Source organism: Heterocephalus glaber, unplaced genomic scaffold, assembly GCF_053883595.1.
Source record: "Heterocephalus glaber isolate CG9 unplaced genomic scaffold, H.glaber_assembly_v1.0 deba00001449, whole genome shotgun sequence".
In the NCBI taxonomy this organism is placed as follows: Eukaryota; Metazoa; Chordata; class Mammalia; order Rodentia; family Bathyergidae; genus Heterocephalus; species Heterocephalus glaber.
This window is the reverse complement of record NW_028258300.1, coordinates 107,113-125,904: the sequence shown is the minus strand read 5'-3', so window position 1 is coordinate 125,904 and position 18,792 is coordinate 107,113. Positions and strand designations below refer to the sequence as shown.

General features: G+C 41.7%; 1 protein-coding gene and 1 long non-coding RNA gene across 26 annotated transcripts in view; one reads left to right on the top strand and one right to left on the bottom strand.

The window, feature by feature from the left end:
* The window catches only part of Lrp8 (LDL receptor related protein 8), a 74,168-nt gene extending 58,452 nt beyond the window's left edge, over positions 1-15,716 (top strand). For 19 of the 23 annotated variants that reach the window (XM_021252055.2, XM_021252056.2, XM_021252054.2 and 16 more), the window contains 6 exons: positions 464-616; positions 1,365-1,589; positions 3,910-3,978; positions 7,640-7,812; positions 8,817-8,993; positions 11,034-15,716. In XM_021252055.2, the coding sequence (XP_021107714.1) occupies positions 464-616; positions 1,365-1,589; positions 3,910-3,978; positions 7,640-7,812; positions 8,817-8,993; positions 11,034-11,072 (836 nt within the window). In that variant the 3' untranslated portion in view covers positions 11,073-15,716. The remainder of the gene's footprint in view (positions 1-463; positions 617-1,364; positions 1,590-3,909; positions 3,979-7,639; positions 7,813-8,816; positions 8,994-11,033) is intronic. The other 4 variants (XM_021252053.2, XM_021252050.2, XM_021252061.2 and 1 more) reach the window with 1 other exon arrangement.
* On the bottom strand, positions 3,975-18,745 carry LOC147827343 (uncharacterized). Of its 3 annotated transcripts, none has more exons than XR_015452601.1 (4): positions 18,438-18,745; positions 11,980-15,641; positions 10,314-10,417; positions 3,975-5,785 (listed from the first exon to the last, which is right to left on the bottom strand). It is a non-coding gene; the product is annotated as an uncharacterized LOC147827343 (long non-coding RNA). The 3 variants fall into 3 exon arrangements; XR_015452600.1 differs by lacking the exon at positions 3,975-5,785 and having other exon boundaries at positions 6,554-10,417; positions 11,980-12,191; positions 13,329-15,641; XR_015452599.1 differs by lacking the exon at positions 3,975-5,785 and having other exon boundaries at positions 6,554-10,417.
* Between the last annotated feature and the right edge of the window lie 47 nt (positions 18,746-18,792).

Below are 18,792 nucleotides of genomic sequence, written 5' to 3'. Positions count from 1 at the left end.
CTATCACTAGGAAATAGTAATTCTAACTGTAGCTGAGGTGTTGGCTGCCAGGGTGAAGGTGGGAAAGCAAAGGCGGGTAAGGAGGTCAGAGCAGTACCTAATTCTAGATCCAGAAATTTAAATAAGAGAAATGGTGGCATGTGACATAGGGGAGAAATCCCACATGGGATTTCAATTTAAATTCTGTTATCAAAATTCCTAGAGAATAGCTTAGACAAGTTTGTTCTCTTTGAGCCTATGTGGCTTTATCTGTCAATGTGGCACATAACACCCAGCTGTCAGAATTATTGTAAGAATCAAATGAGAGTGGGAACAAAACACTAGGTACAGTGCCAGAAGGGGCCCAATCAATGTAGTAGGGAAAGCATATGAACGAGCAGAGTGGGTGGGCCATTATCCTTGGGAGGTGGGAAGACTCAGCATGTCCTGTCTGTGCCTTAACTTTCCCTCTCTCTGCCATCAGCTGAAGATGCCTGTGAGCTGAATGCCCAGCCCAATGGAGGCTGTGAATACCTGTGCCTTCCTGCTCCTCAGATATCCAGCCACTCTCCCAAGTACACATGTGCCTGTCCTGACACGATGTGGCTGGGCCCAGACACGAAGAGGTGCTACCGAGGTAAGCAGGGCTTCCAGGAGGGGCAGCCCTGGCAGTGCCAGAGCCCACCCTGGGATACAGTATGCTCCTGGGTTTTCTCTGTCTTCTCTGGCCACTCCTCGCCTTTGCATGCTCCCCTTTGTTTCACCTTCCTTGAATGCTCTTGTTTCCTGAAGCCTTCTAAGGCTTTTTCTTCTCCCAAGAAAAAATGCACATATAGATAAAACATTTTTAATTCAATTTCAGGTGATTTCTGGAACCCCTTGGAAACTTCAAATTCAGAACCCTTGATCTCCACAACTTCAGTTACTATTTATACACAGATTACTATGGATTTGTCTGTTTCTTATCTAGAACTGAAACACTACACAAAGCCCTTTTGCTGCATGATTTGGGCTAATAGCTGGAATATACTTCAACACAGAAATTATGTTTTATTTCCCACTTGTGGTATATGGCCAGAGCCTTTTGTTTGAGCACAGGGTTTCCAGGTTCAATCGTTTAAAGTGGAGTAAGAATTTATACCAGTGATGTAAAAATATCAGGGTAAAATGCTTCTAAAATGACTCATCTTTATCCAATCAAAGTGCTTAGGACTCAGCTGAAAAGACCACCGCCCTTTCAGGGGAATGAGGGAAGGCTTCACAGAAGGCATTTGAGCTAAGCCTTGAGGTTGGGTTCCTATATGTAATTCCCAGAGGCACTATCTTTTACCACTAAAGCAACAAAATGCTCTGTTCAAGTGACCTCCATGGTCTTTCCTTTCTAGCACCTCCATCTACCTCAACTACGACTTTAGCTTCTACTACGACAAGGACAGCAGCTGCCACCACGAGAGTCCCTGGAACCACTGTCCCCAGCTCCACCTACCAGAACCACACCACAGAGACACCAAGCCTGACAGCTGCAGTCCCAAGCTCAGCTAGTGTCCCCAGGGCTCCCAGCATCAGCCCGTCTACCCTAAGCCCTGCAACCAGCAACCACTCCCAGCACTGTAAGGAAATGAGCTCTGCATTCTTTTATGACATGGGAGGGCCCTTTTGGGAGCCAGGTTGGGGTGTGTGGGAAGAGAGATCACACAACAGCTGAAAATGTGTGTCTCTGAGGAGGAAGCAGAGGGAATGAGTGTGCCAGCCTGCGATTTAGGAGTCATGGGTGGCCTAAGCTTACAGGGGTCTACAAGAAATCTACGTCATATCTCTGAGCCTGTTTCTTCTCCAGAAAAGGGGAAATAGGAACCTACTCCCAGCCTGTTTCACAACTGCCCAAAGAAGCAGAGGAGAAAGTGTTCACACAGCCTCTGCTGCCTGGGTGTGTGTATGTCTGTTTCATAAGTCACTGATGTGTGCGTGAGGGGGTGTCCCTCAGGGTTGGAAAGCTCTGATCTCAGTTCCCGTCAGCCTCAGTGAGCTGCCCAGATGTTAATATCTATATCCATGGCCTGCTCCTGCCTATTTCTAAACCCTGCTATGAAAATAATTAAGTTCACCACTTAAATCATCGGAACCAGTAATTGTCACTGCTAGAACTGTTCTATTTCATTAACCAGAAAATACATTTTTAATTGATTTAACCTGCCAGGTGTGGTGGCACACACCTGTAATCCCAGCACTTGAGAGGCTGAGGCAGTGATTGCAAGTTTGAGCCAGCCTTGGCTACATAGTGAGTTCAAGGCCAACCTGAACTTCATAGTAAGACCCTGTCTCAAAAAACCCATAAAGGTCAGTGGTTTCGGCACCTGCCTCACAAGCGCAAGGATCTGAGTTCAATCCCCAGTACCCAAAAAAAACCCAAAAGCCCCATAAATAAATAAATAAATAAATAAATGATTTAACCTGACAGGGGGAGTTCATTTAAAATGATAAACTATTTTTTACATCTTTTTCTATACACAAATGGTCCAGAAACCAAGCAGCCTGGCGACATCTTTCTGACCAGGGCTGTTTTGCTATGGGAATTCAGATTCACCCTGAAGTTTGGAGAGGCAGGTGGAACACGTGTGAATTTCACCTCCTCTCATCTGGGGGCAGAACCTCTGACCAGCCTCCCCCACAGGCCCTTTCAAGCTGGAGGTTTAGTATCCCTGTCCAGTCTGTGGGCCTGGAGCAGGACGGCAGCACATCCACAGTTAGGTTCGCAAGCAATAGAGGTCTTTTCTCCCCTGAATAGTTCAGAGTTATTTGAGGTGATGTGGAGAAAGTGACATGTTGAAAGGACAGAATCCACCTCATGCAGCGCAGATGCCTCAGAGAGCTTGTTAAACTGTAAAGTACTGTCTGGATTTTATAGTGAAGATGATTGTAAGAGTAAGAAAGATGCTACAGCGTACCTGTAAAAATACAGTGCATTTTCCAAGCACTTTTCAGTTTAGAATGCGCTTTTACATCCCTTGTTAAATTTAGGCCTCACAATAACCCCCCACTCACCACGCTCTTGGAACTAAGCAAGGCTGTACCAGGTATGGTGCTGAGTATTTTAAATTAGTTATCTTATTTAATCTTTACACTTTCTTAGGGGATAGATAATAACATTGTCCCTATTTTCAAAATAAATAAGTATAGCACCATATGTACAGAGTCCACCAGAAACATGTATACCCACTTCAGCAGTTTGCTGTACTGATAAATATAAATGTCTGGACGCTAATGGCCACCACTTTGAGTATCTCTTGTAATTGTAGAGGCCAAAGGTAACTTGTGTTAATCTCATGATGTCTCAATAAATTTAGTATTAAAATACTTATACAAGTTTTTCTTTTTCTGATTATACATTTTTTTGGCAGACTCTGTATATAAATTTGCCTAAGGTCCCCCAAGTAGTGAGTAGTAGAAGTGGTATTTGAACCCAAGAAGCCTGCCCCAGGAGCCTATGCTCTTGAGTCTACTACACTATTATGTCCTAATTAAACTACTCAGGGAAATTAAGCTAATAATGCTAATGGACAGACAGACCACCAAAAACAAGAGACAGTACAACGAATCCTGGCTGAAAAGCACAACTGATCCAGTCAGTCAGCAGCATGCAGACTTAAGTGCTCACCCTGCCATGTACAACCCCAGCTTCTTACCACTGTGATGCTGCAGGGAGGGTATGGGATTTGGGTCACAAGTCCTGAGTTCAGGTTCCAGCTGGACCACTTATTTGTAAGATTTAATTTCCCCACCCCTCTTCTGCTTGTCTCACAAGAGTTTTGATAGGATCTGGCATTAGCCAGACTCATCCTTTAGAGTGAGAAGCAGTTGGGTGGTTCTTACTGTTTGAGGCAAGTCAGGGCTTGGATTCACAGTGCTAGAGCAAATGTTTATGTTTTGCAGATGGAAATGAAGGTGGCAAGATGGGCTCAACCGTCACTGCTGCTGTCATTGGGATCATTGTGCCCATAGGTAAGTGTGGCCCCTTGGCCCTGGGGAGAAAAGAGTCCCTGACCAGGGCAAGCATTAAAAGGATAGAGAATTTGGCACACTGACCTGCCTCATTGACTTGTTTTGCCTCAGATTTCCTGCTCCCTTCCAGGCCTGATTTAATTTGGTTTCTTAGCTTGGGATACAAGGTTTTTCAGGATCCTGGTCCCAGGGAACCACCCAGCTGCATCTGTCCCTGCTACTCATTCAGACTTGGCACTCCCACTACGGGAAGACCAAGTGGATGCTCCCTGGGGACAAGGGCTCACAACTTGTCTGCCCCTTCCTCCCAGCAGTGTCTGGTGTATGATAGGAAATTAAATATTTATTGCACTGACAAGTACTTGAATAGGTCATACTGTCCTGCTTTCTTACTGTTTGATTTTCAACAAACATTTATCAAGCAGTTTCTATATGTTAACCTGTGATAAGGGGAGGAAAATTGGCTAAAGATGAATAAGACTTGGTCCTGTCCTATGAAAGTTAGATCTTGTTGGAGAGACACATAAAATAGAGTTTGTTATGACATGGTAAATCCTAAAATTAAGCTATGTGCACTTGAGGATATACAGAGGAGCACTTAACAGACTGGAAGAGAAGGAAAGAGGGTAGGGAAGGTTTCCTAGTGGCAGTGATCTTTGAGCTGAGTCAGCCCAGTGAAGAAGGATCAAGAACAATCCACATAGTAAAGACAGCATACCCAAAGCCAGGAGAGTTCGGAAATGGCATGGACCAGAACAAAACATCAGTTAAGATCTCACACAGAACCACGGCGCTGACTCATTCTCCTACCCTGATGTTCACATAGTCCACATACACCCTGTCATACCAACCTCATCTCTTGGCAGTATTTTTGAATTCATGGGTTTGTCTCATCGGTTTATCTCCTTTACTTACCATGAATATTTTAAGGTCAGGGACTTCTCAGTGTAATGGTGAGTTAGTAAATGTGTTACAACTTTTCCCCTGTTCAAGACAGTGTACCAAGTGCTAAGAATGCAGGGAATAAAAAGATTTTAAGAGCTTTCAGTCTTTAATGAGGATTAATCATAAGTCATACAAAGTAGATGTTAATGCATATTATAATGTGCCATAACAGAGGCATGATAAAATAGTGGCACAATATTCCTGTGGAGGTAACTCCAGAGTGAAACAGTGCTTCTGGAGAGGATGGCATTTGAATTGGCCTTGAAAGACTCCAGCAGAAAACATATGATGAGGGCCGGGGATTTAGCTCAGTGGTTTTGCTGTCTGCTGCGCAAGCTCAAGGACCCAAGTTCTATCCCCGTACCAAAAAACACAAAAACAAAAACAAACATGGTGAGATGACTGTTATTCCAGGCTTATTTGAGTGGAGTGAGTGAAAAACAAATAACCCCATTCCCACCATACTGTGCTCTGTAGAAAGAGCCATGCATGTGTTTCACTGATACAGCTCACCATAGAATCTATTTAAGTTTCTGCTAATCTAAGGGGTGAAACATGAGTATTATTTCCCTAAGAGGTAATTTTCATAAGCTTATTGGACATTTGTTTACATTTTATCCTTTATTTTTTATTTACTTTTTTATTGGTGCTTGGTATTAAACCCAGGCAAATGCTTTAACACTAAGGAACCCCCTAGCCCATTTCATCCTTTATCAATTGCCTATTCACAGTCTTATTTTTTATTGGTTGTCTTATTTGTAGAAACATTTATACATTAAGAATATTAAAACTTATAGGGCCAGGGATTTAGCTCAGTGGTTCCGGTGCCTGTCTCGCAACTGCAAGGTCCCGAGTTTGATCCCTGGTACCAAAAAAAAAAAAAAAGATACAATAAGTATTTTCTCCCAGCCTGACACTAGGTTTTTAAATTTCTTTATGGTATCTTAATTTAAAACTTTTAAGTATTAGATCTGTTAATCTTCTGTTGTAGGAGTTCTGGATTTTGTTTCTTGCTTAAGAAGGCTGTCCCCTCACTCTGAATTATTAAAATATCTCCTGATATTTTCTACATACCTATCTGGTTTCTCTAAAGCTTGTTTTTTCTGTACTGGGGATTAAACACAGGGCCTCACATACAAGCATTCTATCACTGAAGTTTGACCCCAGCCTCCCAAACCATTACTGAATGGTCCATCCTTTCCTTCTGACTTGTCTTGTCATCTTTATTATAAGCTACATTCCTATACATACTAGACTTTACTCCACAAATTATCTATTTTTATATACAAGTAACAGTATATAACATGTTAACCCTACAACAGTTTCTCATATTTTTATTTGATTTCTCTTCTAGATGAACTTTAGAGTAATCACATCAGTTCTATAAAACTATGATGACATTTTTATTGAGATTGCTTTGGATATATAGATTTATGTGGGGAGAATTTATATTTTTTAGAATGTTTAAGTTTCCCATCCAGGAACATAACATCTATTTATTTCAGTCTTCTTTTATGTCCTTGAGTAGAATTTTATAGATCACATAGGACTTATATATTTCTTGTTAGGTTACCCCAGGTATTTTATAGTTTTAGTTGGGCTATTATGAAGATGTTCTTATTCTATTACATTTTCTTTTTTTTTTTTTCATTACATTTTCTTATTGGTTATTGCTGAAATGAAAGCTGTTGATTTTTTTATGTTCATTTATGTTGATTCTTGGTGAACTAACATTATTTCCAATTGTTATTCACCTGTTTCATACAAACATCTGTTAATAATATGTATTTTATATATACAAACATCTATTAATAATAAACTGGCTTTTTCCTTTTCCTGTATTTATATGCTTCAGTCTTCAATTTTTTATCTGTTCATATTGCACAGCTCAATCTCTGGGACAATAAATAGGAGCAACAGTGAGCATTCTTGTCTCATTTGTCTTTAATGAGTATCAATTATTGCAATCTTACTCAAGTAGCAACCCCTCTAGAGCATCCTAGATAGAGAGGTGATCATCCAGCCTTCACCGAAAGGCTCCAAGCAATAGCTTACTACCTCCAAAGCTGCCTGCCCCACCTTTGCCCAGCTCTGTTGGAGAGAGTTTCCTTTTACTCATTAGTGTATTCCTTTATTTTAACCCAGAGCATATGTTACCCTTCTGTGGCCTCTTTTAGAAATGTTCCTCTTCTGCTGGAGCCCCAGCTTGGAAACAAATATTCTATCCCACCCCCCTCCACCTTCCAATTTGGTGAGGGAATGTTATTTTAGTGATCCAGGGAAGCAGCAGCATTGGGGCAAATGATATAGGCAATAAATTCACTCATTCATTTAGCACCTGTCATTGAGCAACTCCCCAGTGCTAGGCACTGGGCACAGAGAGATAAATGAGACAGTTCCTGACTTCAAATGGCTCAGTCCAGTTGGAGGTAAAGATATTTAAAGTAAAATACTGTGGCCTAAAAGTGCATATGATGGAGCAGACTCTGCCTAGAGAAACTGGGGGAGACTTCCTGTTTAAGCTGGATCTCAAAGGACAGAAGGTTACTAGAAGAAAGAGATGAGAGAAAATCTTCCAAGCAGCAAAGGAGTTTGCAGAAACACTGCCTGTGGAGAAAGGGGTGGTAATATTAGAGAGATGGCAATATCTGCATGGATGTCTGGACAGTGGGCTGGAGATTGCTGGATGTCCAGTGTAACGTGTCCCTTCCTCCAGCGGTAATAGCGCTGCTGTGCTTGAGTGGCTACCTGATCTGGAGAAACTGGAAGCGGAAGAACACCAAGAGCATGAATTTTGACAACCCAGTCTATAGGAAAACAACAGAAGAAGAAGATGAAGATGAGCTCCATATAGGGAGGACTACTCAGATTGGCCATGTCTACCCTGCAGTAAGTATTCCTTGATGGGAGAATTTCTTCCTTTCCCTCCTCCCTCCCTCCTTCCTTCCCTTCCTCCTTTCCTTTTTAATTCCTTCAATGTTTATTAAGAACCAACCATGTACCAGGCACTGTCTAGACCAGTGATGACGAACCTTTTAGAGCTTTCAATGATACAAAAGCTCACTGTGGCATATGTGCCATAGGTTTGCCACCACTGCTGTAGACCCTGGGGAACAAAGACATGCTGAGGTAGGTGGTTGGGGTAGCAGGGTATCAGAAACACCTTGTACCTAGAGGCTCTTCCTGGCAGTATAGGCCATTTAATTTGAATGTAGTCATTTCAACAAACACTGCATGCCAGTTACATGCAAAGCACTATGTTAGGCATCAAGTGTTCAAATGTAAGTAAGGAATTACTTGTTCCCAAGTTGCTGGTGGGGGGACTTAGAGATACTGAGGTATAATTCTATAATTGTGTGCTAAGTGCCATGACGGACGCTCAGGAGTCCCTTCCAGGAAGCTTTCTCCAGCTTGCTTTGTCCTCCCACAGTCCGCTGGGCCTCTCTCCTTCCCCGCACCTGTCACACTGCAGTCCACTTGTTTTACCTAGTGGTCTCCCCACTAGAACATGAGATCCTTGAGAGCAGGATCTGATCTGATTAGTCTTGTCTTCCTGGCACCCAGTACAGCATAGCTGACTTTTAACAAATCTGTTGAACAAATGATGTGGAAACATCAAGGGAGTTATTAAGTCTGTCTGGGGAAATGGACAAGGAATGCCTCACAAAGAAGTAACAAATGAACTGTGTTTGAAAGAAAGATTAATGGCAGTTTTCCATATAGAGGAGGGAAGTGGTATTGCAGACAGAAGCATGTGCAGAGACTTAGTAAAAAAGCATGGCTTGTTGGGGGAACAAGGACAATGAAGTGACTTGAGCAGGTGTGGTTGCTGTATGGCAGAGTCAGGGGGCTGAGTGTGACCTCAGAGGTCATCCGGTCCATCCCCCTGTCAGGCAATCAGAAGCTTTGATCGCCCACTGTGGGCAGAGCCCTGTCTTGGGGAGACCAGAGAACTGGAAGACCCAGCCCCTGCCCTCAAGGAGCTTTTTGTCTTGCCGGGGGAACCAAAGTCACAGCTGCACCAACTCCCGAAGAACCCTCTTTCCGAGCTGCCTGTCGTCAAGTGCAAGGTAGGGCAGTGCCACCCTGACCTTGAGGGGCTGGTAAGTGAGGGCCTGAACCTAGGCAGGTGCAGCCAATCCTAGAAGGCTTTGTGGTTCTGGAAGGCTGTAAACTGTAAAAGTGAGTGTTGGGGCAAGGAGGAAATGGGCATGTGGAAGAAGGTGAGTGAGTATGGGGCAGACAGAACTGCTGCTGAAGCAAACTGTTCATAAAGGGAGACATGGAAGATGAAGTTAAGCAAGCTAGGAGGATTAGCAAATGGCCTTGAGGATCTCTCGCCTCAGCCAATCCAAGCAAACAGCTGCTTAACCAATTTTTAGAGGTCAGAAAAAGCACAGTGTAAGAAGCATTGAGCTTGGAGTAAAAAAGGTGACTCCCAGGCCCACCATTCTGTAGCCTGTAGTCACTTATGTCTCTCTACTTTTATTTGTAAAATGAAAATAATCCCATTCCATCTTGCCTTAGAAGTTTGGAAAGCCCAAGGGAGGTAGCACATATGAGAACACTTTGTAAATTACAAAGCACTTTATACTTATAAAGTGGCCTTGTTTCAGAGAAGGAAATGACTCAGAAGTTACCCGTGATGAATCTAAACCCAAGTAATAAGCTCTTGACCATGGCATAAAATAGAGATAACAGTGAGGAAATTAATATTTTGGGAGCACTTACTATGTGTCAGACATTGTTCTCAGTGCTTCACATACACTTTCTCATTTAATCTTCACAATTAGAGTTCCTATTATCAGCCCATTTTGCAGATGAGAAAACTGAGACTCATAGAAATTGAAAAACTCACTTAAGATCATACTAGGAATTGGCAGAGCCAGGAAGGAGCAGGACCAGGATTCAAATTCCACACAGAAGCTGATGCTCCTCCCACTATCATGAGATAAATAGCCTGCAAAAGCTCTGGAACTCAGTATTCTGAACTACGTGTTTCCTGGTCCTTTCTCAGATAGCTCTGCCATCACTGCTGAGGCCTGTCTTTGGCCTAGAGATTTGTCATGTAGAGACTGGGAGGGTAGCTGGACTAAGAAATAGTCTTAAAGGTCTTTGTTAGTGGAGCATGGCCATGGCATTCATGGAAAACCACAAATAACCCAAAGAGGACTTGAAAGGGAGTACAGTTTCATTTAATCCTATGTAGGAAGATAGTTATGCTGGTTAGGTGGATGTAGAATATTTCAAACTCTGTATGTGTTAGGTATTATATTAAATACTCCATATGCATTGTTTCATTTGGTTCCCTATCAACCATAGGAGGTAGGTCCTACTATTCCCATTTGACAGATGGCGAAACTAAGGCCCAGACAAGTTAATTGGCTCACCCAATTCACATAGCTATGAGAGAAATAATGAAACTTGGGTCCATCCAAAGAAGGGTATCCAGGAAATTATGTCAGGACCAGCTGGGGAAAGCTACAGGTATATCCTGGAGGGAAAAAAAAAGAAAAACAGAATGAAGGGAAGGGGATTCAAACACTGTCTATAAACTTTAAATCCACTGTCCACAGGAAACAGACTGACTCGGGTTAGTGGGGTCCCCATCTGGAGGTCAACCATTTGTAGCATAAGGGAGTGTAGCATGCAGTGACTGGGAAGGGATGAGGGAGAGAGGGACTGAATTTAATCGACTTGCACTACCTCCTGCTTCTGTTTGAAGGGGTACAGCATGTTACTACCTGATTGTGAGTAGCATCCTGGGGATAAGTTGCTCATAGCCTGGGATTTAACATTTAACAAAACTAACCTACTGAAGTTGACCCAACCTAAAATCCTATATGGGAGAAAAGTTTAGATCTTTGCTGCACTCTTACAGAGCTAGGAAAGAATGATGAAACAAGCTGTAGCTCTGGGATCATCCAGAAAAAACATTGCTCAATCAATGTTTTCTCATCTGTAAAATAAATATCATAAATCTTGTCTCTTGGCATAATTTGAAGATTATGTGAGCTAATACCTGTAAAATAATGGCATGTTTAATACTTTAATAACAAGTAGTAGGTCTTATGGATCTAATGATGATTTCTTTGGTCTGTCTCCCCCAGCGAGTGGCATTAAGCCTTGAAGATGATGGACTGCCCTGAAGATGGGACCTCCCCCTTCGTGCCTCCTGGAGTTCAGTCCCATGCACTGCTCTCTCTGGATGATGTATGACTGGATGGATGGGTTTCTATGTATGGGTCTGTGTGAGTGAGTATGTATGCGTGTGTAACTTTTTAAAAATTTATGTTGCGGAAAGGTAACCACAAAGTTATTACGAACTGCAAACATCCAAAGGATGTGAGAGTTTTTATACGTATAATGTTTTATACACTATTAAGGGTTGCACTACCCATGAGGAATTCATGGAATGGCTACTGCTGAGTGACTAACATGATGTATATAACCAAACGGGGGCCAATGGTACAGTACCTTACTCATCCTTTAAATACTATATTTACAGAGGATGTTTGATTTGGGGGGCTTTTTTAGGTTTTGGGGTTTTGTTTTTGTAAATAAAATGATTATGCTTTGTGGCTATCCATCAACATAAGAAAAAAAAAACTTCAACTCTGTCCCCCATTTAGATTATTTATTAACATATTTCAAAAATAAGATTAGTTTATAAATAATTTAGAGAAGTGAAAGTATTTATTTTTGGTATGCTTGGCCCATCATGCAGACTCTATATGTGTGTTTATGTGTGTATGTGTGTGAGAGAGAAAAACCTGTGGAGAAGAGGCACATCTATGGCTACTATTCAAATACATAAATTTATTTTAAAACTGTCCACAAGAAGGGTACCTGCAGTTTTCAGAGAAACCTTTGGAAGTGACTCAGAAAACTGATAACCAACCATGGTTTGTGCAAACGTGTAGTGGAAGAGGCAGATCTTTTCACCTGTGGCTGCTGTGACTCCCACCTGGGCTTTCTTTTTTGTGGCTAAGGTCAATGTACAGATGCTGTATTACACAGTGCTAGAAGTTCTAATCAGTTCAAAAGGCAACACACCTGCTTGCTTGTCAGAACAAACAAATCCTTGTTTTAAAGTTCATCTCTTGAGTAACTTCTTTAATTTCCATCAGGATGCTGGGGTTGAATCCAGTAAGCTTCCTCTGAAGCACCCTGAAGCATGCCATCCTTACAGAGCTAAGTGGAGATGTTTCTAGACCAGTCCAGGTTTGCTGTACAGACTGGCTCAGATGTCAAATCTCTGAGACATGCTGTGGATGAGGATAAAGATGGTGGAATAGATTTTATTACACCTCCATTTCTCTCTTCCCCTCAGTCTCTATCATTTCTTTTAGGTGGGGGAAGAATTTTAAAGTTAAGAAATAGGTTTCTTACTATCATATGTTCATAGAAAAAGTAAATTTTGGCTTAAGTCAGAACAAGTGACCAAACCTGAAATTATATTTGAGGGGAAATGGCATATGCAATATTACAGCATATTGGATAAATACGTTCACACAGGGATTTTACTGGTTTATAAATAAAAGGAAAACTCTGGGTATATGTATAGATTGTTTTTTTCATTATGGACAGACACTTTCTTAGCTTTTCCTTGGCCTTGGGTGAGGTGAGGAGAAGTGCTATTTTCTATCTGTGGGGTCTACAATTGGATAAATAATCCTACAGTCCCAGAAGGAATTCAGTCGCACTGGCTTTCTCATCCAAAATGTGCTCTTTCTTTTAACTGCTGTTCTGCCACTTCATTCCTGCTAAACCAGGCACCCGTACAACATGGATGTGCTTGGCTTAAGTAGGAGCAGACGACCTGTATCTAACCTTAACATACCTGGAACTTGACAAACTTAGGCAATGTCTCCCTACTCCTACCCTCCAGCACCCCCAACTCTGAAGCTTGGATGTCTCACCAGCATTTTGAATTTCTGAGCGGATAATCTGGAGCTCTATCTTCCTGTTCCTAGGACCTTTCTCTACGTCAATGATGGTCTCCTAACCTCTAAGAAAATAACCATGTTCCAGAATGTCCAGGGCACTATGCTTTACAACTTTCTCATGATATCCACGTGTTGATGGTCCTGAGAGATTAAGAGGCTAAATGCAATTGACCTGGACCCATACCAAACAAAATTTTAAGAACAGGTGGCCAACTCCTATGGAGCTTAATCACCACTATTCTTTCAAGAATGGAAAGTAAAATTATTTTTGACAAGAAAAGTGATGAAAGTGAAACACTGAAATTTACATAAGACAAATGACTTTTTCTGTAATATGCCTCCAAAGAAACTGAATTTCCAAAGGAAATTAAATAACTGGCTAATGCACACTTTTAAAATTTTCAATCAGATCCTGTTCTTCACAGAAAAACAAAAGATAATAAGGTCAGAACTTACAGTCGGAGACCTCAAAATGATGAAATTCACAATTCTCTCAGAGACATTCCTATTTCCTGAATATGCTACAACTGCAGTTTGAAAGAGGCAGCTATGGGAGAAACCTACAAGAAACAAATGGAGAAATACATGTTGGATGGCAGTAAATTAGATGAAATCGGAGGAGTCAGATCTACTTTCCTCCTATTCTTGGAGGCTTTTTGAGCCTTGTTTGAGATATAGTTTTCATTTCTGTTGCTTTCCCCCTCTCCCATGCATTTGTATTTACAGACAACAACAGATCATGAAGCCATTGGACTATAGAGCTGGAAGCTAAGATATAATACCAAGAGGGCAGTAGACAGTATTTCCTTTATTTATAAAAAAAGAAGTTAGCCTAGTCCTTTTCCTCCCTTTCCTTCTCCAGGACAACTTTGGGGTCCCTGAACATTGTTTCAAACCTGCTTCCAATCCTGCAGCTTTCTGGTAGGATTTGTTGAGGCACTGGTAGAAAAGGCCTTCCATAAACAGGGAAAACCAAAACTTTATTTACTCTTGATAGCGTGATTACATTTAAAACAGACTGAAGTAACTGTAACCTCAGCTGGCAAAAAGGAAATAAGATAGGATTTAAATTTATGGCAATAAGTACTAGCTATCCCTTCAGTTATCTCTATGTGATTGCAGTACATTATATTCATTCCCTAAAACCATTTATTAGCTGCCAACAGTGTACCAGGCACTGCAGATGTCAGTTTAAATGTTTCCTGTCCTTACAGATCTCACAGTAATGGTAGAGGAAGACATCTGTGGATACAAAAAAAGGAGTAAATTCCATGTAGAGTAACATTAGGGAACAAAGTGGGGAAAGAGGGTCATTATACCTGAGGACAGGAAGAATAGGGTCATTATAGAAGAAGTGACCTTACGCTAAGTCTTAAAAATTAAGGGCTGTCTAGGCTGCTTCTGGCAGAGGAAACACTGAGCTTTGAGGCATGAACCAGCATGGGAACATTAAGGAACTGCATGTAGTTCATTGTAAGTGGAATGAAAGACTCAAATAGACTTAGTAAGAAATGAGGCTGAATGGAAAAACAGGTTCAACATAAGCACTTTATAAAATACTTATATTTAATGTTTGATTTAATTAAGCAAACATTCCTTGGTCATTTATTTTGTACAGGGCACTAAGTGGAACTTAGGATGTGTTGCCAGTGCTTTGCAGATATAACATTATTCAGCCTCAAGCTTTCCAGTGGCCACAGGGAAATGTTGGTTGTTTTTCATATGAGTCGGAGATTTCTGATACAGTTAATAAAAACGAATAAAAGGGCAGTGAGATTTTCACAGAAGCATGCCATGTTAAGATCCTCTTAGATTTTCTTAACTGTGAGAAAGGAAACTGGAAATTTGAACGACATGGTCTGGAGAGGGGATCCCAATCATTGTACAATCCGGCACTAGTGGGAATGGGGAAAGGGCCATTTGGATCCCCTAGGAATGTGAACCCCACCCCCCCAGCTCCAACCACATACTCATCATTTCACAGAATATAAGTGAGGGCCAGGCATTTAACTCAGTGGTTCTGGTGCCTGCCTCGAAAGCGCAAGGTCCCGAGTTCGATCCCTAGTACCAAAAATAGAAAAATAAATAAATGAGTTAGCAGTTTAAAATTTCAGAATAATTTTCTTTCCATAAATGCATGAGGATAAGGCATCAAGAATCTTCTCATAATATATTTTTAGAGAATTTTCAGGATATGAAGATTTTAGAAGGTAGAGGAATTACAGCTTCAAATTTTCAGTTAACATTAAAAATCAGGAAACTTCACTCAGGCTGTGCACCGTGTGCATGGTCAAGAATCAGCAGAAACCCTCTGTATTTGCAAACACTTTGTGCTATAAAAAGTAATTTTAAAAAACCCCACCTGTATAAATATATATATATATATTTAAAGACAAGGTTTTGATACTTTTTTACAAAAATTACAAGATAAAACAACTGTACAGATCATGTGCTTTTAAAATAGCATTCTGTTCTATAGAAGCTTGTTAATTTGAGGGTTAAGTACTGGTTTGTAAACTCCATCATATTGTATACAAATGGATTTTCCTTGTTTGTCTCCAGCACAACCCCAAATTACTGTATTTGATGTAACAATCGGGCATGGTAGAACATTCAGTCACACTAAACCGTTTCTGCTTTGTCTTGTCATTTGGAGTTCCGTTAGCTTCTGTACTGGTGCCCGGGGTAGTCTGACTTCTCTTCCAGAGGCAGAGGGACGGGAGGTGGTGTGCTGCATCTCACTAGCTGTACTGACATCATCTTGGTGAACTGAAAACCAAATGTAGACATCTTTAAAATCAGTACAATGTTTCTAGAAAGAAATTAAATCCATTTTTAAAAATCTTTAAGTGTTGTTTCATTGTGATGTTTTGTTTTGTTATTTTCTTTGATACCATGGATCGAACTTGGGTCCTTGCGCTTGCGGGGCAGACGGTGGGAACCACTGAGCTAAATCCCCGGCCCTCATTGTGATGTTTTAATGAAGGGGATGAACCATCACTAATTGAGTCCTTAATGTGTACTAGAAATTTGACATAAATTATCTCAACCACAGCAACAACCTTAGATAAAGGATATCAATACTATCCATCCTCATATTATAAATGAGGAAATGGGTAAAATAACTGCCCAAAGCCTCAGTTACTTTTAGTAGCCCCAGAGCAATTGCCATGTAGTGTTCTCTCCCTACATTTTCCTTTCCTGCCTCTTTCTGGCTGACCCGTTTGTCCTTGAGTACTCCACTTAGGTAACCCTCCTTCATGCTTCCATAATAATGTTTACCGACTGGCATCCCAGTTACCCCCTACACCTCCCATGCCATTGAGGTTTTACTAAGGTCATCTAACACCTCCTTCATTATAAATCTTGTAAACACTAAGTTATTTTCCTTGACCTGAATGTGGTATTTAATATTCTCCCCGCCACTCTCACCATTGATTGCAGGACTTTGCACTTGCGAGGCAGGTGTGGTGCCACTGAGCTAAATCCTCAGCCCAATATTCTTTTCTTGGAATACTCTCATTTTGGCTTCCATGACATCATACTCCTGATTTTTCCCTCTACCTCTGGCCACATTTTAGTGCCCTTTGCTTAACTCTTAAATTATGGTATTCCATCTCAAACCCATCTGCACTTCTATTTCCATTGCCACTACCTGAGTATAGGTCACTATTGTCTTATGTTACCACCTTCATGGGTTACTTTTACAACTATTTACTGAATTTAGTTCCAATCTTTACATTTTTCAACCCAACCTACAATGTGGCAGCCTGTTTTCTTTCTAAAATGTATTAGGTCATAGCACCATCACCTCTTTCACTCTCTTGCTTAAAGGCCTTCAACTGCTTCCCTTGCATTAAAATTTAATATTCTTGGGGCCCGGGATTTAGCTCAGCAGCACCATGCCTACCTAACAAGGACCATGCAAGGTCCCAAGTTCGATTCCCGGTACTGGAAAAAAAATTCAATATTCTTGGATTTACTCAAGCTTTTTAATGTGGCTTATAAAGGTTTATACTCAAGTCCTTTAATTGGCTTCTGTCCCTTTTCCAGCCTTAACACCACCCACTCCACTATATTCTAATCACACAGTGCTGGGCCCTGTGTCTGGAAAAGTGTTCAGAAAAGCTTTCTCAGTCCTCTAGACTGGATTAGGAGCCATGCCACACGCCTTCAGAGTATTCAGTGCTTCCTCTATTGGTAACTCTTATCCCTACATTGTAATTGCCTTTATGCTTCTTATTTGCCCCCACTGCAGGCTGTATAAGGATCTGTGTTTCTAACATTGTATCCCCGGCACATGATACCTAGTACTCAATAAATGATGCCAAATTCAAACACTGCAGACACACGAAGCACACTCTTTCAGCTATGTTGTCTCTGTCCTGTCCAAAACTGGATTACTTTCCAGGCTGAGTCAAATGTCCTTTAAATTCTCAGCATTTTTATATGCCACATCTGCTGATGCCCAGATTAACCTGTTACATTATAATTTTACTCTTGGAAAACCATCTTATGACAACCAGTGGATGTCTCTGTATTTAACTCCAATTATCACCTCAAGATTGTTGTGATACAAAGAACACACACATATAGATGGGCTCGGGTAGGGGGTGACATGTATTAGGTGCTTAATTCCTGGTGATTCCTTCTCTTTATATGTATACTGTGTTTTGTAATAAAAATGCCTCGTGATTTTACTGCGATTTACACTTGGCAAAATATTTTCCAAAAACATTGGTTCTTACAACAGTGCTGCCAGGTGTACAACACCGATGTGCTTATTTACTACTTGCCATGCTAGAGGTAGAACCAAAGGCTTCCTGTATGCTAGGCAAGTGCTCTACCACTGAGCTATATCTCCAGCTGTTTTACTCTGAAAATAGGGCAATTGAGGTCTAAAAAGTTGAATCAGTTCAACAGTAGTCACAGTCAATCGGTTACCATTATTTTAACCCAAGTCCCCAGTGTGGCCACCCCTCTGCACTCTGCTACCAATGCTTTTTCATGGACAAAAGGGCTAGATGTGAAGACATGGAATTAAGAAACAGACTACTGGGTCGATTTACAGAATAGGTTCACACTCCAAGCGCCAGCATGTCACCTCAGCAGTCTCTAGAACCCTTCTCTCTGTAGCTGTAACTTAAATGAGCTAAAGGAGAGTTCATAATTAGGATTCTGACTGTCCTTGGCCTACTCAACTATACATTTTTCCCAGTCAGAAAGCTTTCACAGAGCTTTAGCTTTTGAACTTTAGCCTTGAAAAGACAGCCTCTTGGGCAGTGGCTCCCAACTGCGACGCACTTGGGAATCTTTACAAACAATATATCGACAGCAAAGTCCATCGTTGGAGATCTTCAAGGGCTTGGATGGGGCCCAGATCTCAGTATCTTTTAGAGGCTCTAATGCGACGCGACCCCGGATGGAGCTAGGGCTGGGAATCACTGAGATCAAACTTCCCCTCGGACCACCTAGTTCCGCTGTCTCCACTGTGGATTCGGGACTCGCGTCACGAGAAGGCTTTTATTAAACAGAACAGTTCAGTAAAGCTAATTTTATACACACTGAGAGCGGCGTTCTCCTAGGGGGGTCATTTCGTCTCATTTTACAGTAGAGTCGAGGTCCAGACAGCAGCGAAGGGACTTGTCCGACTAGCAGAGTCGGTGTCCTACCCTAAAATTGAACCTGGCGGGACGCCGGCTCGAGTGCCGTCCGGCCCGAAGTCTTCACACGAGCTATCAGGCACTGCAGTGGAGGCCTAGAGGCCGGTCTTCGGTTTACCGCCTCGAGCCCAGCGACAAACTCCGAAAGCGACAGTCCGCCTCGTCCCGCCTCAGGACGAGGGGCGTGGAAGTCCTGTTCCCGCCTCCGGATGAAGGGCTTGACATACTTGTTCTCACCTCCCGGAAGGCGGGTAGCT